General features: G+C 55.2%; 1 protein-coding gene across 1 annotated transcript in view; it reads right to left on the bottom strand.

The window, feature by feature from the left end:
• Positions 1-25,574, bottom strand: part of MCF2L (MCF.2 cell line derived transforming sequence like) — a 78,446-nt gene extending 52,872 nt beyond the window's left edge. Inside the window, exons 1-3 of the mRNA XM_023519196.1 lie at positions 25,470-25,574; positions 6,310-6,393; positions 1,028-1,142 (exon numbers count right to left, since the gene is read on the bottom strand). Of these exons, the coding sequence (XP_023374964.1) occupies positions 1,028-1,142; positions 6,310-6,393; positions 25,470-25,560 (290 nt within the window). The 5' untranslated portion in view covers positions 25,561-25,574. The remainder of the gene's footprint in view (positions 1-1,027; positions 1,143-6,309; positions 6,394-25,469) is intronic.
• Between the last annotated feature and the right edge of the window lie 1,140 nt (positions 25,575-26,714).

Here is a 26,714-nt window from a genome sequence, read left to right on the forward strand (position 1 = left end):
TCTACCCAGGGGGACAGCTTGAGGCTCCGTCTCAAAAAAAAAAAAAAAAAGCCCAGACAAGGTGAGTCCTGGATGCTGGGATGCAGCCATCTCCAGCCTCTGATCACAGCCCAGGCACAAGCTACCCTCTCTGCTCACCCAGACGCCTGCCTTCCCACCTGACTGTTCCTCTAAGACCTATCAGGTTGGTGAGGACCCCTCAGAACACTGACTGGATGACATTATCAGGAATCAAACCTGCTGTTTGGGCCCATTTTCTAGGTCTTAGCAAAGCTCTATGTCACCCAAACCCTGTAACTTGGCTTTAAAGATGGTGAGGAGCAGAGGACATGAATGGGGACCAAGGCTGCACTCTCATCAGTCCTGGTCAGAGGTGTCCGTGTGTTAACGTTCCCTCATGACGGGTCACCCGAGGAACTAAGTAAGGGTGCTCCCAGCTCATTGTACCCTCACCACACCCCGGAGAGGAGCCATGGCAGAGGAGTCAGGAAGTCAGCCCTGTGGGGCTCAGTGACAGGGATATCCCAAAACACCCAGCCCTCCATAGTCATAGGGCTCAGTAATGAGGATATCCCACAAACACCCACCTCTCTACAGTCCTTGGGGTTCAGTAAAGAGGACGCCTGACAACCTGATTCCCCCACAGTCCTGGAGCTCAGTGAAGGGGATACCCCACAAACACCTGGCCGCCCACAGTCATAGGGCTTAGTAATGAGGATACCCCACAAACACCCAGCCCCCGCACAGTCATACAGCTCAGTAATGGGGATACCCCACAAACACCCAGCCCCCCATAGTCATAGAGCTCAGTAATGAGGATACCCCACAAACACCCACCCCCTCTACAGTCCTTGGGGTTTAGTAAAGAGGATGCCCGACAACCTGATTCCCCCATAGTCCTGGAGCTCAGTGAAGGGGATGCCCCACAAACACCTGGCCCCCCACAGTCCTGGGGGTTCAGTGATGATGAAGACCCCATAAAGAAAAAACAAGAGGGCCATAGCTGCTGGGCCTGGCCACCACGCACCTGGGGACACTGGTGAGATAGGTCATGACATTCTGGAACTCCTTGTCTGGGATCTCGCTGAAGGCTGGGTAGTCAGGGAAGGTGATGACTGGGCTTCCGTCCTGTCCCCGTCCACCTGCCGAGAAACCACAGTGGACTTGTGTCACAGGCCCTGAGACTTCCACAGAACGTCAGTCACTTTTCAGATTCACCAAGTGTCTCAGTTAAAAGCAAGGCGTGTTCTCTGTTGCCACGTGGTGTTTACTGTGAAGGAGGTGCAGGCTCATCATGAGAAGAGCATGGGGAAAGGAGAGTGAGGTGAGACGGCTCTAGACCACCACACTGCTCCGCCGGCCTGGGGCAGCCACCCTCACACTTCAGCACATCCCTTTCCAAACCTTTTCTGTGTAATGGAGATGCACACCCAAGCCTGCACCCTTCCTCCTTCCTGATACTGTGAACTGAACCATCCCCACGCTCTGTGAATGATGCTGTCACCTGAACTGCTGCACAACACGCTATGCGGGGTGGTGTCCCATTGACTTCCTGTGTCCAGGGCACATGCAGCTTTTCCTCTGTCCCACTTTCTACGCAAACCACCTCTGAAGGGTAGCACCAGAGCACAGACCCGGGTGCCCAGCATGCCTGCCAGAGACAGCCACGGTTCCTGTCACACCCCCTCCCCCCCCCGGGTGAGACTCATTCATTCCTGCCCCACAGGCCCAGGTATGGGGCAGGACAAGGCAGAGATGATGCGGTGTGGCCCTTGAGACCCTGTGGCTACCCTCCTGGTCCAGGGGCCCTTGCAGAGGCCATCCTGTGCAGTGCCCTGTACCTACCACGCGGGAGGTGGCCCACGCACTGCTGGGCAGGGGATTCGTGCAAGAGCAGGGGGTGCTGGGGGCGTGAGGGAAGGCCCTAGAAGGTGCTGGCCTTCCTTCTGTGTGGATGTGACCTGCCAGTGCCTCTGGGTACAGAACCACCCATGAGCCCTTTACCAGTAGTTTCCCCAAAGAACCAAAGACAGACCGGGGGCGGGGGGTGCTGCTTCCAGCTGCCAAGTTGGGACCTTACTGTGTAGGACAGGTAGCCTTGGGTGTCACCTTGTCTCTGCCTGCCCTGAGAAGGCCCCGAGTGACAGTGCAGGGTACAGGCAGGACACAACGACATGGCTTCCTCTGTCCTCACACCTCTGGCAGCCCCTGCAGTGGCCTGGTCGTCATAGGGACGTCCTTGGCCATCCAGGGACCTCATGAAGGGCACCACACAAGGGCACAAGCCTGGCCATGTCAGCCTTGCCCTCAGCAGACATGACTCATGGCTCAGACCATTAGGCATTTCTGGTCACTTCTTGCGAGCACATCTCCTCCTAGCTAAGTCCTGACCCCTGGGTGGGCTCCTGTGCAGGTTGGTCCCCAGAGGCTGAGCCCAACTGGCCTCCAGACAAGACTGGCAGCACTCGGCCCGAGGCTCGGTCCCTGCAATCCTGAATTCTAAGTCCACAAACTGCTCTCAGTCCCTGCTGATTACCCTCCTCTGAACTTTCTCAACTGTCTTCAGAGGCTGAGCGATCTGACTTCTAGGCCCTCCACCCCCCACCCGTCTATGGATAGCACACAGGGCCTGCACAATGCGAACAGACTGGGTCTGTTACTCAGTGACCCCCACACCCCTAATTCTCACTTCCTCTTAGAAAGGTCCTCAGGGCTAAGGAGGAGGGGCGAGATGCAAACACTGAACCATTGTTCCTGTTGTCTGGCCACGAGAACCTGCCCTCGGACATGACTGAGATGGGATCAGGGCCTTCTGGGGTACAGGCCTCCGTCTCACTTCACTTGGCACTTGAAGCTGTGATCAGGAGACTATGGTGACTTTTTGGCTGTAATTGGAGATAAGAGTTTCCTGCTGAGATGAGACAAGGAGAGCCCAGAAAATGGGACATGGTGGGAGCATCCAGAAGACTCCACATTGGCCAGAAGCCATTGTGTGCAGCAAGGCAGACCAGAGGCTGAAGGGGATCCTTCAGCCATGGATTCCTTTGGGAATGAGAACCTCAACTCACTCCCTGACGTGGTGGCAGTTGGGGGCCTGGAGCAAATGGTGGACATAGAAGGTGGAGGGCAGCTGCCCCCTTGGGGCATCTTCGGGGCAGGATGGCCCAGGAGACCTCTTGGCAAGGTTTGAGCAGCTGCCAGGCACTGAGGGGAGAGGATGGGGACAGGTGACACCAATGGCGATGCTCCTGTCTGGGGCAGAAGGAAACCCTGGGAACCCACAGGGTCAACTACAACTCTGAGTCTAGCAGGTCAGAGAGTCCACGTGGGGCATGGACCTGCCTGAGGCCCTAGGACGGCAAAGCTGACGCTGGGCTGAAGGCAGGGACCCTTCAGCAGGCCTGGCTGAGGATTCGGGGTGGTTGTTGCCCAGGGCACTCTTCAGCCCCGGGTATAAGCTGCCCCATGAGTGCCACCCTCAGATGGACTGCCCAGCCTCTCCCTGCTCTGGCGTGGGGGTGTGGTATCTGCCAGTTTCTCTACAGTGTTTGGATCTGAGGTGGGAGTGTGGGCAGGCTTACACATCAGTTCACCTGAAGTAAAAATTGCACCATAAAATTGCCTGTGAATGGGCAACAGCGTGTCCCATCCAGGCAGGGATACCCAAGGGCAGCATCCCACTCTGCCTTCCATCTTCTTAGAAAGGTGCAGGGACTGTGCCATTCAGCTGGATTCAACTGCATAGGTAGCATGGGTCCCAGGAGCCACTTTGGGGGTTCTAGAATTTGTCCCAGGCAGTTGGATGGGAAACCAGGGACCTGTTCTTCCTTCTGTGTGAAGGGTGTCAAGAGAGGGAACCCTGGTCTTTCTGCTGCACTTCTGGAGCCCTGGAGCTCCCAGCACCCCCAGGGTATGTAGCAGCTAAATACCTCACTGGAAGCAGAGCTAGGGCACACCTGCCCTCCTAAGAAAACTGTCTGGCACAAGGACGCCTCCAGGAAGGACACTGCAGCTGACAACACTGAGAATGAGCGCCACTCTCTGCATCTATACCGCAGGGCTCGTCTGTGCATGCGGGGCTCCTCTCTGCATGTAGGGCTCTGAGGTTCCCCAAGCGTGGTTCAGGACAAGATCCCATCCACACTGCATCTAATTCTTTAGCCCAATCACGGGAGCTGGGGCTGCTTCCTGGGGGGAGGAAGGTGGCTGGGAGCCGCACTTCCCATCTCCTGTCACCCGTAAGTGGTGTGGTCCTGGACAACCTCACATCAGCATTGCACAAATGCAGGATGTGTCTTCATTCGGCACCACCTACTCCTATGAGGAGCAGCTTTCTAGTTTCCACCTGGCTTTCGGGTGATTATATGCAATCACTGCCGACCTGACAGACAGGAGTTTAATTTTCTTTGTTAAGCTCATTACAAAGCCCAGAGATCAGCAGCTTGGAGGTTTGGTGGGCTGGCCTGGGGCTGAGCCACGTGGGCTGCACAGGAGGACAGGCCGGTCTGTGACCAGGAGCCACAGACTCCCATGAGAGCAAAACAGCTCCTTAGTGGGAATTCTCCACGCAAAAGTCTCTGGCAGCTGACTTCCTGAAGGGGTGACCCCTGGGCTACACTGGCTCCTCAGCTTGGGGCTGTGGGGCCCCTGAGCACCCGGAGAGCTCTCTGGCCCCCTGAGGCTGCTGCACTGGTGTCTCACTCACCGCACACTCTGCCCTGGGGACCTATGGATGTCTGGACACAGTTCTGGGAGTCACAGCGGGAGTGAGGGCTATGTCTAAGGTGACACGTGAGCTCTCTGTGGGCTTTAACCTGCCTCAGCATCACAAGATGCCTTGTACCACCGAAGGAGGTGGCTCTGCAGATCTGAGAGTGACCACCTGCTTTGTGCTTGGGGTGATGCTTAGTGACACCAGTCCTGGGACACAGCTGCAGGGCTGTGAAATCTCAGCACACGGCTGAGGACATAGTGAGGCAATGTGGCAAACCATGAGTCTGAGGTGTGCTGAGGTGTCTATCGAGCCCCTCCAATCCTGTGGAGGGAACCCCGGGAACCTGCCAGCCTGGTGTGCCAAGGGCCCCAGAAACCCACGCTGACCCCTCAGGACTTCTGGGCCCTGAGGGTGGGCTCAGCTGTGGGAGCTGGGGTGCAGCCATGAGCCAGCTGGCCCTAGAGGTGCCTGCATGCTAACAGGAGGGACACACAGCACACTGATGTGCGTCACATGGACAAGTGGGGAGCGAGTCGGAGCCACGATGAGGAAGGAGCAGGTGTGGAGGCCACGCCCTGAGAACATGCATCCACTGGTATGAGGCCGCCCTGAGGGCAGGAGGAAGGCGTATGTGTGTGTGTGTGTGTACACGGTTCAGCTGGAGCGAGGCCGCCCTGAGGGCAGGAGGAAGGAATGTGTGTGTGTGTGTGTGTGTGTGTGTGTGTGTATACGTTTCAGCTGGAGCGAGGCCGCCCTGAGGGCAGGAGGAAGGCGTATGTATGTATGTATGTATGTATGTGTGTGTGTGTATACACGGTTCAGCTGGAGCGAGGCCGCCCTGAGGGCAGGAGGAAGGAATGTGTGTGTGTGTGTGTGTGTGTGTACACACGTTTCAGCTGGAGCAAGGCCACCCTGAGGACAGGAGGAAGGAGTGTGTGTAGAGGAAGGCGTGTGTGTGTGTGTGTGCGTATACCTTTCAGTTGGAGTGAGGCTGCAGGAGGAAGGTGCATGTATGCACCTTTTTTCCTGAGCAGTCTTGGCAGAAGGGTTTGTCTAGGTGCAAGCAGTGTCCCCACAGCTCTGAGGGCTGCTGCAGCCACCCAGGTGTGCCTGGGGCCCAAGATAGGGCAGAATGCCATGTTCCCAGGTGTGCCAGGTGGCTGCAGGGCCCCAGCCATGACAAAGGGCCTAGGTGGAGGGGGGTGGCTGAGGACAGACCCTAGGGATTAGAACATGCTCCGTAGGAGGACTCCAGCCTGGAGGCAGTGGGCATGGAGCACTGGGGCCCCTCCATGCTCCACACCTGTCACAGGAAGGCCTGCATATCAGGAGCACTGGGGCCATGTCCTTCTCAGGCCCCCAACCAACCTCCATCACTATCCATGGTGGCAGCCAACCCTGAGGCCATTGCCTCTGGATACTTGCTAACTGGCCCTACACTGCCCACCTCTGAGAGCCCCTCCAGTTAAATCCACGCAGGCTGTAAGGGTCCTGATAGGCAGGACTGGTCCCACCTGCAGGCCAGGGTTGCTCGAGGCTGCCAACTCCAGACTGCATCAAGGAGCCCTCCTGGCCCAGACAGGCAGAGCACTCACCCGACAGGTACGCAAAACGCTTCTTCAGTTGGTCCTGGATGTCGGCGGCGCAGAGCGGGACGATGTCCTGGTGCATGATCTCATCTGCAGGAGAGAACAGATGGCAGCTGTCACGTGGGGAAACTGCACAGGCCCTAGCACCCAGCCAGGAGGGCCCTGCACAGAGCAGGTGTCCCTGCCAGTACCTATGGGGGCAGCCGTCACAGGGTAGAGTGGGCCTTTTAGCCTCTGGTACGTAAGAGCCTTTGTTCATTGGCACAAAACACTGCTTGCTAAGTGGTGCACCATTGATTTTTAAATGTGATGTGTGTCGGGGGACGAGGGAAGGAGGGAAACACACACACACACACAGACACACACAGACATGTGCAGGCAGAGGGAAGACACCAGGGAAACAGTGGCCGAGAATGGGCTCTGACTCCTGAGATCAATCAGCTCTGGTCTCTGCGTCCCGCCCTCATCTGGAACAAGGTCCAGGCAACTCCCAGCTCTCACCTGCTGCCTATGCAATGACCTGCTGGCCTGCGGGGAAAACCCAGCCCTGTGGGGCCCACAGCACTCCTCCGCAGGCCCTGGGCACACCTGCTGCTGACACTGACTATCTTGGGGACGTGCTGGCAGCACCTCCAGCCCACGGGACAGCATCACCCAGGACCAAGGAGGTTTAGTGAGATACCCAATCTGGCCATCACTGCCATGGGCAGTGGGGTGCTAGGACTTGGCCAGAGTATGAGAAGCTGGATGTGTGCAAGTCTCAGGGGACTTTCACACTTCTGAATCAATCTTAGGCCATCACATGCTCTAACTGCATGGCAGCACTGGCAGCCTGCACATGGCAGGGCCCCTCTAAGAGACTCAGCATTCACGCTGACAACTTGAGAGCCTCATAGGCTCACTTCTACACCTTGAAGACCCAGGCCACAAGTATCCAGAAGGTATGTGTCACAGAGACATTTTTAGCTGAAACATTCCACTGGAGGCACCTAGATACTATCTACTTGATATCACCCTTTAACCTTGCTCTCCCGGTCTTGCAGACATACAGATATGAGCCCAGCACCTCAGCTGAGCACACAGGAGCACCCCACCCCAGTATGTCATCTGTGCACCTGCCAAGTGCTGGACCGGCCTGCCTGGAGCTCAGAAGACAACCCTGGTGCAGGTGAGGAAGTGGCCAGAGCCACGAGAGTGGGCACCGTGCAGAACCTCCAGGCAGTGCAGGGCACAGCCCATTTCCAAAGTGTAGCAATGTCTCAGAACAGCTGAGATACGGACTGGACACTGTGTTCTCCTAAAAGGAACAAGTACACCTTATGCACGAAACCTGGGCATCTCTCCTCAGATTTGACTTCTGCGAGGAAGGTCACTGAGATACAGACCACTTGGGAAGGGTCATCCCGAGGTTGCCAGACCTTGTGGGGCTGGGACAGACTGAAGATACTATGAGCTGGCAAATTTTGTACCCTCAGACGGCTTGGCAGCGGGGCCAGCAAGGTCAGTGCCGGGCTGTCAGGCTGGGCTGGTCAAGGCATAGTGGCACCTACCACAATCCCGAGATGCTGCCAACCCCACAGAGGCCCCCAGATCAATGTCCAGATGCTGTCAACCTGCCAGTGTCCAGGCACGATGTGGAGGTTCTGGCTTTGTTCTCAGACCGTATTCTAAGGGCTGTGGGGCAGCACCTGCTCCAGGTCCTGCTCACCTGGCAGTACACATCTTTCCCTTGGGTACACACATGAACTTCCCTGCTGTCCTTCACCTCCTGTGACACAGCAGCCCCTGCACATGTGGTGCTGGTTCCATCAAGGGATGCCAACAGGGGCCTCCTTGTCCACCCCCGTACTGGCCACACAATCCTAGAGTCCCTCACATGGCCATGGTCCTTTGGTACCTCACCCATGCCTTGTCAAGATACTGCTCACCCGCCCCACACAGGTGGCAGGGCCACCAAGGGAACACCCAGGCTGGGAGGGAATATTTCTCCTTTCCCGTGTGTCCTGGAGGGAACTGCAGAGCACGGGGTGTCCCAGGGCATCGTGAGATATGGAGTCAGTGAGCACCCAGGGGCAAGACCTCCCTCAAAACAGCCACCTGCTCCTGCTTACTCTGGAGTCTTCATGATGTGACGGGACCAACCCCAAACTGGGGTGTAAGAGCTGCCCATACCACAGAACCTCCCACTGCCAGGAGGCATGTTAGGTCTAGAGCAGTGGTTCTCAACCTTCCTAATGCCGTGGCCCTTTAATACAGTTCCTGTGGGTCAGGACCCACAGGTTGAGAACTGCTGGTCTAGAGGTCTGCCTGTGGCCAACACCCTCAGGAGATGCAGCTGCTGGGAACAGGGAGCTGCTCAGCACCCCAACAACTGGGGTGCTCCCTCAGCCCTGCACCTCTCCTCTTCAGAGCTCAGGCCTCTGTGTCAAAGCAGGTCACACTGCCCAAGCAGAGCCAGAGACAGCATGTCCCAGCTCACCTTCGTGCAGGCGATGGCTGAGTGGGTCCTGGGGGCTCCTGAGGCTCTGGCTTCTAATCTGCTTTTACGCAGACTGAGCACCTGCCTCTCGGGGAGCCCCAAGCTCAGAGTCCTGCATGTCAGACCCCAGGAGTTCTGTGGCTTCAGCATCTAGGCTAGCTCTCAGGGAACGAGAACAAGTGTGGCTCTTGTGTCACACACATGCACACTGTGTTCACCTGTGCCCACTGCTGTTCAGAAATGAAAGAGGTTCTTCTGGCAGCTTTTTTCTTTTCTCTCCCTTCTAGAATAATTACTTGTCCACATAAAAGCAAAATAACTCAAAGACCCAGAAGGTCAATATAACAGACAGGGCCATCCCGTGGTGCAGACAGGAGGGCTCCAGCAGGACTGTCCCCCCAACTCAGACCACTCTCAAAAGGCCATGGTGCACAAACCAGCACCAGCTTCTTCCAGAAGGCCAGCGGCCCCTGGGAGATGAATGGAGACATATATATTGGAAAGAGGGAAACCGCTTTCTAAGAACCAAGAATACTGTAAACCCCAAAACAGATTACATTAACCTTCAATAAAAACTCCTCTTGGACAAACAAAAACAATAAGCACAGTATGGAGGTGGTCTGGCTTGTGGAGGCCAAGGCAAGAGCTGCCCACCTATGATACACAGGGCACAAGCATCAGTCAGCTGGGACTTGAGGGTCAGCTGAATGATGTAGGCTGAGCTAGCAATAACAACTAGTGCGTGTGTGAGAGAGAGACAGACATACAGAGAGGCAGAGACACGGAGAGAGACAGGGAGGTGAGGCGGGGCTAGCAGGGCCACACACACCTGTGGCCTCCTCAACTGGTGAATGGCAGACTGGAGGAGCTGACCCTAGGTGAGACTCACACTTGCACCTCAGACCTGGCCTTGGACTGCAAGTCTAGCCTTGGGATCCAGCCTGGTCTCCGACAACGAGCTGGCATTGTGGACCCGGCACCAGCTTCCTCCTGGCCTTCCCACCCACCCAGCTTGAGCAGAGGTGCCCACCTCTGTGCCAGTGGGTTCCACAGGGCAGACCAGGGAGCTTTGTTTATCAGCAGCAGGGGATGAGCATGGAGACCCAACCTCTGAACTTCCCAAGGCCCACAGGGCAGTTTCCTGACCCCCAGGCATTCTGCTGCGTCCTCAGATATCTGCTACCACACCTGCTAACAGCTGTTTCTTCATAAACCCAACAAAACATGGAGGGGGTGGGGGCAGGAAAATAGCAAATTGTTTGTAGAGAGTAAAGAAAAGCCCACAACCCTTAACTATGTCAAACTCCCTCAGGACGTTTATTTGAGAGGCCATGTATTATAAACATATATTAGAAAAACACTAAGAATGTATGAAGGGAGAGGTAAAAGTTGCATCTACTTGGAAAACAAATAACCACCTATGATGGTCACATCCCGAAGGGCTGAAGACCTGCACCTCCAATTCTCCTGCAATGAAACACAGGGGCTCTCAGGATGGCGCGAGGTGCTCGAGGACTGTGCCACGAGCCAGAAACTAACACACAGACCTCAGTCTTGTCAAGAGTGAGCGTCTCCTGCTCCTCAGGTAAGACTGCTCACAGCATTGCTACTTTGATGCTGACTTCAGATATGAGATTAAATTCTTCTCCTGACATATATAAGCACTCATGTTACAAGTTTAAAAAATGAATGACTGAGACTTATCCTGAGCCTGAAGACCCAGAGCCCCTCAACCTCACCTGCTCTGGGAATCACTATCAGCTTTTCATTCCACATGCAGTTCTTCATTTTAAAACCGGGAAGTTCAGTTGTTTACTTGTTGCCACTGAGAGCTAAGGTTTCATTAAAATTTACAAAAATACCTATTTTATGAATTATTCATCAATGCTTGGCAGAAGTACCCACTGGAAAATGTGATTATGACAGATGACTTCAGACATATCTCTTCCACCCTAAGAAACTTACCAGGAGCCCAGGCAGAGCCTTAGTCCCTCTCAGCCCCACCAGTCACAAGGGGCCAGGGCCACCTCAGAGCCCCTGCCCCCTACAGAGATGGGCCAAGCTCCCCAGTAAGCCCCCACAGGCCCCCAGGACGCAGCGGTTCCAGCAATCTAGTCTCGAGCTCTGTGGGGACAGCACTGGCCGGTGTCCCTGAGAGGGAGGAGCAAGCCCCTTTCCCTAGGCAGACCCTGGTGCTGTCCTCAAGGCCAAGGCAGCATGTCTATGAAAAACCCTGAACAAAGACGCTCAGTGGGATCCAGCTCAGAGTCCATGATGAGCACAGTGCCCGTCACCCACAAGAGGTCGTCTGGTCTGTGTCACTCCAGAGGGTCCCCCAGGGCTGCGGCCACCTGGGTGACACCCTGCACACATCTGCACCCTGAAGGGGCAGGACTCTCCCTGACACAGCCGGCACCGCCCCCAGCCTGCTTGGGAATTCCCCATGCCCCTTGTGGATTTTCCCACAAGCCCCCAGCCCCCCCTCACCGGGGGCATAGTGCACCAGAACACCCCCAGACTCTCTCGTCTCCGCACACTGCCATCTCTGCAACATCCCACTGCAAAAAGGGCACATTCCCAGGAAAGCGAGGACCCATCCACGCTAGACACACCTGTGCTTGTCTTAAGGAGAAGCCACAGATCTGCGATGTCCTGGGACAGCAGGGAATCCAGGCTTGAGGTCATGCTGCCTGCTGTGCTGGTCAGGAGCCCGCCTGCCTGCCTCCCGGAACAGACAAAGGAGGACAGCACAGCACCATCCTGGCAAGCGTAACTCCACACCTCCCTGGGCCTGCTGCGTGCACCTGGCCTCTCAGGGCGGCCCTGAGCTGCTCCGCCCCGGGCTGGATTCCCTTCCGATTAAAGAGCCAGTGATGGCTCACGTAGCCTGTCACAGGCGGCTTAACTGTTGAGATCCTGGTGGCAGCTGAGCCCTGTCAGCCATAGCTCTAGGCTCCTGGTGTTGCCTGTCTCAACCCTCCCTGCAGAGGCCCTGTGCTTAGCCAAAGCCCTGTCCATTGACCACAGGAGACCTGAATCTACAGGGAACGAACTTAGCCAAAGCCCCGTCCCCTGACCACAGTGATCTGAGTCTACAGGGGATGAGCTCAGCCAAAGCCCTGTCCGCTGACCACAGGGACCTGAGTCCACAGGGGACAAACTCAGCCAAAGCCCCATCCAGTGACCACAGAAGACCTGAGTCTACAGGGGACAAGCTCAGCCAAAGCCCCGTCCACTAACCATAGGGACCTGAGTCCACAGGGGACAAGCTCAGACAAAGACCCGTCCACTGACCACAGGGACCTGAATCTACAGGGGCTGAGCTCAGCCAAAGCCCCGTCCACTGACCACAGGGACCTGAGTCCACAGGAGACGAGCTCAGCTTAGACCCCTTGGGGCCTGGGCCTCCCACCCCTGATGGCTCATGTGGACTGGGAGAGTAGCTCCCGAGCACTGTGGTGGCAGCTGGTTCTGCTGCTGCCCTGGTCCCTGTCACCCAGGTCCTCTGAGAGCTTCGTGAGCCAAGGTCACTAGTGGTTCAGGAGCTAGATTTCAGAATGCCCAGCGTGCTGAGAGCACAGGAAATACATTGGGCAGGCTTTCTCTTCAAGGTTAGGAAGGGAATACTCAAAGGTGACACGTGAAAACTAGGATGACTGCCCAGGGGAGTTCCATGGGACTGGTTATGTATCCCAAGGTTGTGGGTCTCGTAGGTGGCACTGAGGTTCTGTCTCTAACAAGCTCCCAAGTGATGTAGACCACGCCCCCAAGCACCAGAGTTTGAGCAGGACCCAAGGGAAGAAGAGACGAAACCTCAAGTCCTTTAAGCAGATGTGGGCCAGTGTCAGAGTCTGAGCAGGGAGCCAGGAGGATCCCTGGCCTGGTCTGAGCCTCTCTCCTTGTCTCTGCCCTGCGCCTTGTGCTAGGTCCCACCTAGTCCTAGGACCCTGCAGGTGAACTCCTAAGGGATGTTGATCCAGACAGCTGCTCCTGCTCTGGGGTCCTCGGCTCCCCTACTTCTGGCTGGTTCCCTGCAGGTGGGATATGTCACCTCAAAGCCAGTCACCTCGGGCTAGTCCTGGTTCCACACTTGCTACAACAGGGACAAGATGCTTTAGGCTGCCTGAAACTTGCAAGCTGGAGAGAGGTACGTGAGAGATACTCAGAGCCTCCAGGGCCCTGTGCCTGCTGGCCACAAGCAAATCTTTCTTCTGGGCCATGACTCCAGTTTCCACCTTCTGCACCTTGAGAAGGACATTGGTGACGGCTGAGCTCATCCTATACAACTCATGCATCTCGGAGTCAGAGGCAGGGTCTCAGCCCTGACAGAGTGACTGACACAGCCTTTCCTCACAGGTTGGCACCGGCAAGTGCCCTGACAGAGAAGTCACTTCTCAGGACATTCTGCTCACACTAAATCTTTGTGACCTAAAAAGAATGACCTCACATGGCTCCACCTAGTAGGACGAGAACATGACTGGATGAGGGTGGGACCAGGTGTGCCGTGTGGAGATCACAGGGCCTGAGGGCTGAGACCAGGCTGAGAAGACGGTGCCTGAGGCGAGTGATCCATGAAGGGGAATCCAGGGACCTATGGGAGAGCCCCGCTTCTCCACACCACGGACGGGCTATTTAAGGAAATGCAGCATTAAGGGCCAAAACATGCAATGCCTGTCCTTGGTGTAAGCAATGTCAGGTTCCAAACCAGAAGAGAGTGTAAAACACTGGCACAAGCTGACCCAGCCCAGGGACACTGCAGCCTGGAGAGTGAGCAACACCTGTCCTGAACGCACCTGGCCTCCCCCCTGGTGAGCCTTCCCTATGTGGCCATCCACTGTGGCTGACGTCACACAGCATCAACTGTGTCCTCAGTTCTAGCCCCAGACCCCTCCTGCCTGCTGCAGACAGAGCAGCCCTTCTCTAAATGGGTATTGGATGCGGCCTCTGGATACACCTGCCTGCAGTGAAAAACACAAATAAATGAGAATTAGGACCCTGAGACAGAGCAAACATCCTTGCAGCCCCTCCCTGCCTAGGCTGGAGAGCTGGGAGATAGGGAGGAAGGGAGGCAAGAGCTCTCACTACCTCAGCAGTGTTTTTATCTGGCTTGCGAATCCTAAACCTGGACCTCCAGTCCCCAGGCAGTGGCACTTGAAGAACACTCACAGAAGGGGCCTCTCCACAGCTTGACCAGTGCAGCAGAAAAGCTCACAATGTCCAGGCCAGGCCAAGTCCACACCGGACTAGTCCCCCCAACATGCATTCCTTGCCATTTCTTACAGGCTTTTTCTTTCAGTCTGATTTCAAACTAACCACTCTCCTCAGTAACTAGAGTTACTAACTGCCTTCCAAGAAGCTCAAACCCAGCCTCCTGGGTAGGCTTGCAGAAGCCTGCAGAAACATCCTACTCAGCTCATGTCCCCAGCACCCTCACACCAGGCCAGGACCCCGGCTGCTCCACTAACGTCTCTGAGCTGCCCCTTCTCAGGGACACTCCTGAGGTTTGTATTTTATTGTATTTTGTGAACTGTTTCCTAGTTTGTTATGCATTTAAAGTTTCACTTTCCAGTTAACAGTCATGGGTGTCTTACAAGGGCTGCAAAGATCTGTAGGAAGGAGCCGTTTACTTACATTTATTCTTATTCCTTTGCATTAGTGTGTTTTATATGTAAATATGCATAGAATAACAAATGTGTAGGGCAGTTATATTAACACAGAGAGAGAAGTGAACCTAGAAGTTATGTGGGCGCAATGGCTCAGGTGGTGAGGTGGGGGAGCACAGGGAGGAATGTGGCCAGGACACACCAGGGTCCTCACTGCAAGGAAACGCTCAGGCCCTGGTGCAGGTCATGAAACAGAAGTGCTGGTCATGGGTGTGGCTGCTGGGCAGGGCCAGCACCCCCTAGGGGGATAGGCGACCCAGCCCTGTCTGGATCAGCTCCATAGGAAGGCTCTCCTTGCCTGGAGGGGAGAACAATGAGGGCCCCCTTGGGGACAGCGCAGGTGAGGCCCAGGATCCAATGTCCAGTAGGAACCCCACTGTCATTTCCAGCCCACAGTGGGCTATAAGGGCAGCTTTCTCCTCCTCCCAGATGGACAATTTCAGTTAAGTATCTGACCATCCAGGCTGGAGCCACCAGACTGTGGGGCAGGTACACAGCTGCGAAAGTGAACAGCTAGAACCTGAAGTCAAACAACTCATAGCAGGATCTGGACTCAAGGCGGGGTCAAACCTGCCTCCAGGATGCTGCCTGGCTGGGGCTGAAGAGGAGTGAGGTGGGGACGGTCTATGGTGCCTCTGTTCTACCAGCCACGCCCAGACCTGGGGCCAGCCCCTCCAGCAGCAGAGGGTGTCTAGCCAGGCCCCAGGAGGGCGGAGCCCAGCCTGCCAGTTCTTAGTGACCCCCACTCCCTTCCACACACCTGAAGTAGGAAAGGCACTCTTTACTGCCAGGATTTAGGAAGGCATAGGGAAGGGCCCCACACAGGCTCTGATGGGAATTCAGGGCTGTCTAGGGAGCCCAGAGCTCACCTGGCAGGAGCAGCACCTCCCTGGGTGCGTGGGCTGGGCTGGGCCAGAACCAACTTCCCGTCCCTGGTGCCTGAGATAGTGAGGGCGGGCCGGCCCTGAGGGCCAGGTGTGTCTGCTAGTCTGTGAGTTTCACGGGTGGTGGGTGGCAGAGAGAGCCACTCAGGATCCCAGGTAGGGCCAGGCTGTGAAATGCCTGTGGTGACAGGGTTAAGGACTCACCTGGCTGTGGGGAGCTGTAGGCAGGCTCTGCCCCTGTACTCGGGGGCAATGGAGGAGTACCAGGACCCAAGCAAGGGGCTTCCAGGGGCCTAGGCTTGTCCTGGGCATGGGCCCATTTACATGGGGACAAATACCTAAATAGGCGCAGCTGGTGGAGGGGATGCTGTACACCATGAAAGTTGTTTCCCCAAACTTGTTCCAAGTGGAGGAAACGTTCATGGCACACAAGGTGAAAGTCTCAGCCTGGTCCTATAGGGTCTGGCCCCGGCTCTGCTGCACCATGGCAGGGGCGAGACCTGCCCAGGAACACAAGGTCTACTGGCTGCCAGGTTACTTTTAAAACCCTCCAAAGCTAAGGCATTTTATTTTTAGTGACCTTTACCTTTGCTTTGCAGAATGCCTTGAGCTGAGGGGCTTGGGCTACCTTGGGGACCTGGGCACAGTGGCCCTGGGGAAGGAGGAGATAGGACATGTGATTTGGGTTCTGACAGTCGGGAGGAGAATCCAGAGGACAGAGAGTGGGGTCAGATCAGCTTGGTGTGGGACAGATAGGCAGGGCCTGTGCTTTGGCTGAATTTAAAAGCTGTACTGAGTACACGGGACTCCCCCATCCCCGGTGCTACTGGGCCACAGGGCTCACACTGGAGCACCCAGGACCAAGCAGGGCCTACAGGGCATGGGCCAGGGAGTCACCTTTGTGCCCCCCAGCTGGGCTGTGGGGCTTGAATCCACCACCCCACAGGTGCCTGCTCCCCATACGGAAGCAGAGTACGTGGCTAGGCCCATGGGAGATGCTGGCGGGGGATAGCATGTTGAGGATGGGGGCAGGTATGGCTCCCAGCAGGCAGGTCTCCCGCAAACAGACCCAGGCTCTGAGCTGCATGGCAGCCCGAGGGTGGCTGTGATGCTAAAGTGCTGAGCACCAGCTGTATACCAGACACTGTACAAAGGCTCCTCCTCAACCGTTCAGTTGCTCTTAAGCAACAGCAACATTCCAGTGTAGACTCTAAGGCCTGGCCCAGACCCCAGCTCTGCTGGGCACAGGACTGTGAACTGTGTGTCCTGGGAAATTCCAGAGCCTCAGTGGCCCATGTATAAAATGGGTGGGAACCCTGGGCCTGGGCATCAAGCTGGGGAAGGGCAGCGAGCCACCAAGTAAGGCTGCCCTTCAAGAGGAAGGTGGGGCTGGAGCAGTTGTGGCCCAACCCAGTCAGACCAGGCACGCGGGTGCTCTGGAGAAGACAGCTGGGGAAGACAGTGCTGAAGGGGGTCCTGGGCCCATGCTGAGCACACCCCCAGGAAGTCACAGAGCCCTATGGGGGGGCATTTTTCCCATTTTATGGGGATATGACAGAGCCGGACACAGACACAGGCCTTGGCTCTCATGGGGAGGGGAAGACCTGGCCTGGGGGCTGCACCTGGCTTTGCTCCACCTGACAGTGCAGCAGGGGTGTCCCTGGCAGGTGTCCCCAAGCGGGGAACACACGCCCGAGAGAATTTCCCCACTTCTGCAGCGTAACTCATGCCCTGATCTGGAGGACAAGGCATGGTTCTCACCACGGGCTTCACAGCTGTGAGGCCACTGGTCACTGAGCTGGCTATTCCAACAGCTACTGCCCTGGCCAGCCCACCAAAGAGGAGTTTTCATGTCTCAAAATATTTTTAACACTAACTTCCCCACCCTCAAACTAGTCGTGTACAAGTGCAGAATATAGAGGTGTGAGACACTGTAGTACCGCATGCCCCTCCAGCACTGAGGTGACCCATCCTGGTGTCTCCCACACCCAGCACCACCCAGTTTCCACCAGGTAAAGGTGCTGGTATGGAGTTGGGTTTGGAGTCCCCCCTCACCTGAGGAACAGGAGCAGCCCCCCTTTCCATTTGTAAGGGAGGCATGTTTGCTGTTGCTACTGAGCACTGTGCACGAAGGCCGGAACATCCACAGCTGACTACTTACTCACAATGACCAACTCAAGATGACCACACACACACATCAGTACAGCAGGCCTCATTCCTTATGGTGACCACCTCCATATGTAGACCACTTAAAGTCCCTCAGGCGGTCAACTTATAGAGGTCCTGCTGTACATACGTCTCGCAGAACTGAGCTGGTGACCCCCACCCGTGCACCTCCCGTCTGAATGTGCCATAGAGCAGGGACTTTCCTCTGATAGGAGCCGCCTCCCAGGGCACTTGTAGCATCATCAACAGACAGAACCTCTATTCAGACTCCCAGGTGTTTCTGGCTCTAAAATGGCACATGGTGCCTGAGTAACTTGCTCTGGTGTCCATCTGACCAGTGGCACCACTGTCAACCTTGACTTCTAAGACCGACACCACGGAACTGTTGTGATGACTTCCTCCCTGTCTGCATCTGCCCCTGAAACCTCCTGGCCCTGTCTTCTGCCCTTCTGCTGCTGCTTCTATGGCCCAAGCCTCACCCTCTGTGGCCTGGTCCTGAGTATCTCTGCACTGTCCCTGTGCATGGGGGGCTCTGAGCTTCTGAGAAGTCTCATTGCACATTGCTGAAGAAAGTCTATGGGTAGCATCTGAGGCAGTGGGTCAGTTCCTGGACTGACTTGGGCCCAGACAACTCTCGGCCACCCATCCTTTCTGCCTATGGGGTGCTCCTGTGCCCTTGCTGAGTTTATACTGACATGTCACCTGCTGTCCCCATCACCAGGCCACCCTTAGCCCCTGCCTACACTGCCTCTATGTGGCCTCCGCACATCCTGCACCACCCTCTCCAGTTGCACAGCACACTGTAATGTCCTGCCTAAAAGTCACCTGGCCAGAGACACGAGCCTCTCCTCAGCCTGACGCCTGTACACACAGAGGGACTGAGCCCAGGCTGCTACTGAAGCACTTGGGAAAGTGCGCTGATCTCTGCATGGCCTCATGAGACCACCACAGAAGATAATGCTGTGTTTTATTTTATTTAGTGCTCTAACTCAAAAGTCAGCTTTTAAAACCTACTGGACCCTGTCAGTGTTTCAGATGTTATGCTGATTTACCAGGAAGGTAGCAGCCCTTACACAACAAAAAGCAATCATCATCAATTAGTGGGTGAATGGCTAGGAAGGCCAAGGGCAGGCAAGGTTAGATAAGTACAGCTGGCTGCCCCCCACCCGCTGTGTTACAAAAAACAACATTTGGCTGAGAAACAGCCTTCTATATCAGGACTTGGTGGGGCCCATAACTGCTTCAGCACTCAACTCCTACAAGTTGCCTTATATCCAAAACCCCTCTCAAGGGGCACAGACTAGTGGCTGTGAGGACAACAAGGAACCCTGTGGACTCCACAGATGGCAGCTGGGCCCTGTCACAGGCCAAGGATGGCATCTTTTTAAACACATTGGCTTCTGCTAAATGCAGCCAAATAGCTCCTGCAGGTTGATTACCCCTTATCTGAACTGCTTGAGGCCAGATGGTTTCAGTTTCAGATTCTGGAATATCTGCAGGGGCACAGAGGGATTGCTTAGGGATGGAGCCCAAGTCTAGACATGAGACCCACCATGTTTCACATACCAATTAGGGATGCTCAACCTGCAATAAAAAGTTAATACTTTCTTTTTTGTTGTTGTTGCAGTTTGGCTGGGGCCAGGTTTGAACCCACTATCTTCAGTATATGGGGCTGGTGCCCTACCCACTGAGCCACAGGTGCCACCCCCAAAAGTTAATACTTTCCTTGTTTCAGAAACTATTTTTAATACAGTAAGATCATTAGACAGGGTAAAAAAGAGGAAATTTCAACAAGAAATTATTCTCCTGGGCTGAATCCCAAGTAGGACAAGCCCTAATCAGGGGTGTGTGGCCAAGACCAGGGCCAGCCAAACTTTCATCTATAGGACACTATCACGTAGGCGGGTCCCCCCCCTCCCCTCAGGTGGGTCCTCCCTCTCCTATCAGGTGGGTCCCCCCTCCCCTCAGGTGGGTCCTCTCTCCCTTCAGGTAGGTCCCCCCTCCCCTCAGGTGGGTCCCTTCTCCCCTCAGGTGGGTCCCCCCTCCCCTCAGGTGGGTCCTCTCTCCCTTCAGGTGGGTCCCTCCTTCCCTCAGGCAAGTGGGTCCTCCCTTCTTTTTGTTATAATGTTTATTCCTTATTATGTATTAAACAAAAGCAGATCTCTAGAATCATTTTTCTTTTATATGTGCTAGTCCCTAAAAGTCTGATTCTGGGGTGAATTCTGTTACTCAGCTGGCATAGATGGCCAACAATAAGAGGGTCAATCTTCCTCCATACTACCATAAAGTGCTCTGTGTGGCTCCTGAGTTAGTCCCCATAATCAGTGGGCTTCATGTCCCCAGAGCACACCTGTGGCCTTCCATGGTGCCACTGCCCCTGTCTGAACCCCCCTGCCTGACTGATCCTCTGCACCACAGCTGTGGGTGCACAGGGACCAGGTGTGACAGGAGCCCAGGTGCAAACAGAGCACAGTAGAGGCAGCTGCCCTCCTCTAGGCACCTGCTGTGTCTCTTCCACGTCCACAGAGGGCAGCTGCTACCCGAATGGCCTCATCTGAACAATGGGTGAGTTCCAACAGGACAGGGAAGCCGACGTCTATGAACAGCCAGGCTCTGAATCTGTCAGGTGCCCCTGACATCCTCCTGCTGACCCCGTCCTCACCGAGCCTTTCCAAGCATCTTCCCCACTGGGAACCAGCCCCAACGCAAACCAGGTTACATAGACAGACAAGAAGAAATTCAGCCACCAGAGGAGGAAGCCCTCCCTACATTCCAGGAAACTTCCTGAATTTCAAGTCTGAATGGCAGAAGCTCTTTCAGGGAAAAGAGTGCACGGCTGGTGCTGACAGCTCCCTGGACAGCTGCCTATGGTAGCTTTGTCCTCCATGCTCTAGGAGCCTAGTGCTGAGGAGGCGCCCAGCCTTCCCTGTATCAAGGGGACACCCAGCAGAGCTCTGGCTTGCACCTGGCTGTGGGCCTCCATGATGAGGCTTAGACCCACCTGGCTCTGCCTGGAGAGGATGATCCTTGTTTGACCCTCCATCTGACATGGCACAGTGTGGTGAGGGTTGTGCCTGCCTGACGGGCCTGGAGCTGGCTGATCCTTGTTTGACACTCCATCTGACATGGCACAGTGTGGTGAGGTTTGTGCCTGCCCGACAAGGGGAAGTTGTCTGCCTTGGGTAACAAAGACATGAATCAAAGCCCAGGGGTGATGGGGCTGGAGAGCTCATCTGCTCCGTGTACCCATTCCCTGAACTAGTGTAAATTCTGAGGAAGACACGGACTGTGAGTGACCTCCCGAGACATCTCCCCTCACCAGTACAAGGCGTCATGCTCCCAACACGCCTCTGTAGGCACCCGAGGGACCAAGACTCACCCTCAGCCACAGAGAGCAACCAGGAACACCACTCAGAGTAAATGTAGTAGCTTTTCATCTCTGCCACGGAAATGCAGACAGGCTTTGAGTCCCCCATACTGAGAACCAGCTGCCAAGGGGAGGCATGCCCTGCTCACCATGCCCCTCTCCTGGTCCCAGGAGTTTTCTGCTGAACTTTGCCCCTGGAATCTGCCTGAGGACCAGCTGACTTTTTCCTGTCCTCTGCCCATTAGCCAGGACAGAGCACTGCAGGGCAGTCACACTTTGGCCAACGCCTCACCCCGCCCTGTGTGTTTACACAGGGCTCCAGGCGGATGTGAGGACGGAAAAGGAACAAGCCTGAGCTGTTCTCTGTCTCGTCCAAGGCACAAGGGACACCCTGGGGGCGTGACTTCCCTTTGTGTTTGCCTGGTCAACAGGAAGGTCACAGCACCTGGTTTTCCACTCTGCTGGGGAGGCGGGCACATCCTTGGAGCAGGCAGCCCATTCTTTCAAGATGAACTCTGTTAGCATCCTTCCACCTGATAAAGTCTCAACACTCTGACACAATCAGCCATTCAGGGCACCTGGGAATGGAGGTGGTCTTTTCTTCTTTGCATGAAGGAAGGTGAGCAAAGCACAGACAAAGGACCCACATCCTAGTCTGAGCATCCCTGACCTGGCCTGGGAAGTGCAGAGCCCAGGTGGTGCACCTGTTCAACCCTCCCACGGCACAGCCAAGAAAGTGGCTTCAGCAGGTAGAAGGGTAGTCCAAAAAGTCACTTAACTCTGTGTCCAGAATCCCTGAGCCGGACCAGAAGAAGGTAGTAAGGTTCTTGGTATTCACTGGACTCCAAACCTGGTGGCTGGCAGCTCACATTCCCTGGGCAAAAGGTGGCCATTTCCTCAAGTTGACAGGCTTGGGGGTATGGGTGGGGAGTTGTGTGTAGTTCAGTGCTGCCAACCTGACAGTTCTCAGAGACCCTGACCCAATGGAGACCCTAGGGAGAGCCCACAGTGACACAACTTCATAAAGGCCTGACAGAGACCACAAAGAGACCTGGACTCACAGAGAGCCTATAGAGATTTCACAGAGACCAGGACCCTACATACCTCACAAAGATGCCACAGAGACCGCGGGAAGACTCCACAAAGACCCTGCAGAGATGCCAAAGAGAACTCACCAAGACCTCACAGACACCTCTCAGTAGTGGGTGTGACGGGGTCCTGTGTGTTCCCTTGGCTGAGCAAAGCCATCCTGAGTGGGCGTGGGGTAACAGGAGTCGGCAGGAGGAAGACAGAAACGAAAATTTTAACTAAGCTGCCAGAAACTAAAACAATAATCACCAGATTTCTGTAGACCATGGAACCTCTTCTTACAAACAAATTTGACTATGGATCATGAGAAAACATCCCTAGGCAAGGGAGGCAAAGGCAGGAGGCTGGCTGGAGCCTACAGTTCAGGACTGCAGAGCACCATGACCACGTCTATGAAGGGCCACACCCTGGCCTGGGCCTCGCAGCAGCATGGCCTGAACAAACACACCAGCCACTCCTGTTCACACATCGCACTGAAAACCAAAGAGAATACCAACATGAGGGCAAATGCTTCCTTTCTGCTTTTTGTCAGTTTGGAAAAATGCAAAATAGGTTTTACAAAGTAAAAGCCCTCATGGGCCTGACCCAATTATTCAACGACCAAGTTTCAATGTATTTTCAAAATGCTTGTTCACCTTCAAGGAAAATGTGGGGCTTTTCCTCAGTGACCGTCTCACCTCTGGCCTCAGTATAGACACATTGGCCCCTGGTCTGAGAGGACACAGGTCACCATGGAATGTCAGCTCAGTGACCTATGTATCCAGCATGCAAGTGGGCCACCACTTGGCACTGGTGATGGGGGCCAAACAGGTGCAGACAGTGACCGTCTGAGAGATTCAGTCCAAGGCACAGGTCAAACCCCCCCCTCAGCACTGGTGCAAACCCAAGAGCTGCTCTGCAGAGTCTCACGGAAATAGAATGTCATGTTTTCAATGTTTCTAGGTGGTTAATAAGAAATGTCCATCTAAGGAGCATTGATTTTCCAAAAGAAAGAAAAAATTCCAGTAACTCATCCATCAAGTATTCTAACGCTCCTGATGAAAACAGCTGAGACACAGTTGCTCCCAGAATTCTGTCCAGCAGAAAATCTCTTTGCACATGACCTTATGCCCCTACATTTTCCCTTTTTACATTAGCTACCAGGAAGCTCAAAGGGAAGTGCTGTAGTGATCGCTCACCCCAGGTGACTCAAATGAATTTATCTGCTTTTAAAAATTAGTTTAGTTCTATTTAAAAACTGTGCCAACTTCAAACACATTTTTATAAGGAAAAATTTTAGATTCTAAGTAAACTTGAAACTCAATCACAAATACCCCAGAGCAGAACAGAACATGGTGGAGCCCTCGCTGTGGGATCCAGCCCCTATCATGGGTGGCATCTGCCTCTGAAGGTGTTGTGATGCTTCAGAGGCAGGGTGCCAGCCGAGTGCCCCTGTTGGGGCAGGATGGCCCAAAGCAGCCCAGAGCTTACCCCTGACTTCCACTTAAGAAACTGATAACACCCTTTTCTGATCATCAGAAAATTACTTTCCTCTGAACCATCTCTTCTGAGCAAGGGAAGGCTCCTCCCTCACTTGTGTTAGGAAGTCTGATTATCTCCCACCATGAAAACGCTGCTTGCAATGGGCAGCCAAAGGCCACTAGCTACAGTGCCCGGGCAGGGTCTGTCCACAGACACAGATGCACAGGGAAGGAGCCAGGCAAGAGAGGAAGCTGAGGCCAAGTGGCTGCTCCGGGAATAAGGAAAAGCCAAACGGTGGGGAAGGTGGGTGTGCACTTCCACTTCTCACGAGATAAAACCAACCTCGGATGATCTTTAGGGCTTCTGCAGAAAATGGCGAGGGCAATCACAGGGCAGTGACACCTCCCTGCCCAGCCTCGGTGCACAGTCAATGCTGAGGCCAGGTGCCACACCGTGGCCCAGCAGAACGTACCCAGCGCTGCCTCCACCCCATCAACGATAGGAAACACTCTCCACAGCCTACCCGACACCAGCCGGCCACTCCCTCCTTGGCCTCCTGGGACCAGCCCCACCCCACTACCCTGGACCCCTGTCCTATAGCCAGTACCCTCTTGCTGTGTCCCCCTCAGGCCTCCTTCCTTGCCCCTGCTCTCTGCACAACATCCCTGGTCATCTCCTGCTTTCTGACAGCTCTAATCCCATGGCAACTGCAGCCTTCACTCTGACCGCAGACACACTGGTAGATGTCACCACTGTGTGAAGCACAGACTCAGCCACTCAGGGACAACTGGCCCTTAGTTGTTCCTGAGAGTATAATGGGAGCATCCTAGGGAAATGTCCCCATTGCACACTGAGGGGAAATTTCGGGGGTCCCGATTTCACACTGACGAGATGCTTTGAGAGTCACCACGGCACACGGAGTCCCCATCTTGGAGCCCTCCTTGCACTGTGTTCAGGGGTCAAGATGCAGCCTTCTGGGAGGGTGGGGTCAGCAACAGGGCACTGGTCAGCTCTGGCATATGCCAGGTGGGTGTGAGCTTTGCACACAGCCTCATCTCCCTCACATTGTGCTGGTATCAGTGAATTCATCAGAAGTTCTGATTCTGACACCTCAGCCCTGGGAATGTATACCACGCAGATTAGGCCCAGCTGACCAGTAGCCACTGTTCTCGGTATTGCAGACCGTCCACACCCAAGGGGAAGGGAAAGAGGAAAGGTGGCCAGGGGCTCCCTGCCTGCTGTAGCACTGCAGGTGCCACACTGGTGGCACCTCCCAAGTCCCCTCTGCCTGAAGGTTTGCTGCACTGGCAGCCTCTCTGTCCTCCTCCCAGGAAGACTGACCAGTGCCTGGGGCTGGCCCCGGTATCGTATCCCCCCCACCCTTTTTTATATACTGTAAACATTAAGGCATCTTCCCTGACACCCTAATGGGCCCCACACCTGAGGCCAGGGCAGCTCCTCCCCTAGGTCCACATAAACTCTGTTTGTAGGTCCCTGGGGTGGGGAGGGAGGCAGTGCCCAGCAGCACGAAACAGAAAGCATCTACCAGCCTCACCCCAGATCATCCCTTGGAACACTTGTTTCCCAGGAAGTTAATTTGTAAAAGCATAACTCTGAGACTTTGTGCTGTTTAGCTGAACGAAAGTGCTAGACCTTTTAAAAGGGACACATTTCCCACCGCTGGAGCCTGAGTCACTGGTGGAGTCATGCAGGGCTAGGACAGACAGTGGCTACACCCCACCCACCCAAAATGCCTCTCACAGCACAGAAGATTCCTCCCCTGCCCACGGGCACTGCCTGATGGGCCCCTCATTAAAACTGCCCCAGCCATGGCCTCCCACTCGGTATCTGCCAGTAGTTCATTCTCCCAGGCTCCCAGGACCAGACCACAATCTGCAGATCTTCCTGTTCTGATGCCCAGAGGTCATCTCTGACTTTTTAAAGTGTGGTAAGTGGCACAATTTTTGTTGGGTAGACAATGAAAGAGACACCACAGGGAGGTGCCCACCCGCTGAAGGGAGCCACCCCCCATGTTCACACCACCTCATCTGCCTTACCTGGCTTCAGGTGTCCCATGGTCCCCCGGCGCCTCCGGGGCAGCGACCAGAGCCGACACAGGGTCCCCCGTGATGCTGCCTTCTCTGCCATCAAGGTGCTTTTCAAGAGGGTTGCTACAGGGCAGAGGCAGCACTGGTTTTTTGTGCCGAATGTGACCCTCAGTGCTGGAGCCAGGCCGTTTCCCGGCCTTCGGGTAGCCTCACTGAAAGCTGGGCAGGCCTCACTGTCCCAAGAAACAGGCGTGCAAGTCCTGGGTGACCCTGGGCTCTACCAAGTCAGAAGATAGAACCCAAGAGGGGAGAGCTGACCTTGCCCCTGGCCTGGCCTCCTGCAGCCCACCCGCGGCTTGCTGCCAGCCGCTGGCCACAGGCACAGAGTGCAGGAGCACTGTGTGCTGGGGACAGACCCAGCAAGTGGGGAGCCGGCTGCATGCAAGTTCTGGGCGTTTCCTTCCTCAGCTCCCAATGTCACAGAGTTGCTCCCACAGAGGAGGCCAAAAACACCTTCCAGGCTCAGGAAGTCTCAAGTTCAAACAAACAACTAATAACCGGGAGGAAGGAGGGGAAGTGGCCACTGGCTTTCTTGAAATAACCTGGGAAGTTCCGCTAGTTCTGCCCATCTCTGAGACGGCTGGGCAGGGAGGAGGCGACAGCCTGCTTCACTTGCTGAGGTTTCCCTGGAGAGGCACTGCCCACCCGGCGCGGCCCTGCACCCTCCACCACGGGGGTGTGGGCCACTCTTCTCACTGCTGCACAGCCTTCCCATGATGGTGTCAGGGAGGCACCCAGGGCTGTGGTGGCCACACACCAAGTGCTAGTCCCACCCTGGCCATCAGGAAAGGTTGGGGTCAGGTTGGCCAAAGCACCTGAAGAACTAGGAAAGGCCTCAGGTGAGGAGCACAGGCCCCATGAGTCACATCTGGACAGTCTTCATCTGATGGACCTGCAGTGGGACCGCCTCCTGTCACTTTTTTTTTTTTTCTTGAGACAGAATCTCACTTTGTTGCCCTGGTAGAGGCCATGGCCTCATAGCTCACAGCAACCTCAAACTCTTGGGCACAAACGATTCTCAGTAGCTGGGACTCCCAAGTAGCTGGGACTCCTACAGGAGCCCATCAAAATGTCAAGCTATTTTTTTAGAGATGGGGTTTTGCTCTTGCTCAGGCTGGTCTCAAACTCCTGCACTCAAGCAATCCACCAGCCTCGGCCTCCCAGAGTGCTATCCTGTCACTTTTGTTTTTTTTT

Source organism: Otolemur garnettii, unplaced genomic scaffold (genome assembly GCF_000181295.1).
Source record: "Otolemur garnettii isolate 467f Iridium unplaced genomic scaffold, OtoGar3 scaffold00161, whole genome shotgun sequence".
Lineage (NCBI taxonomy): Eukaryota > Metazoa > Chordata > Mammalia > Primates > Galagidae > Otolemur > Otolemur garnettii.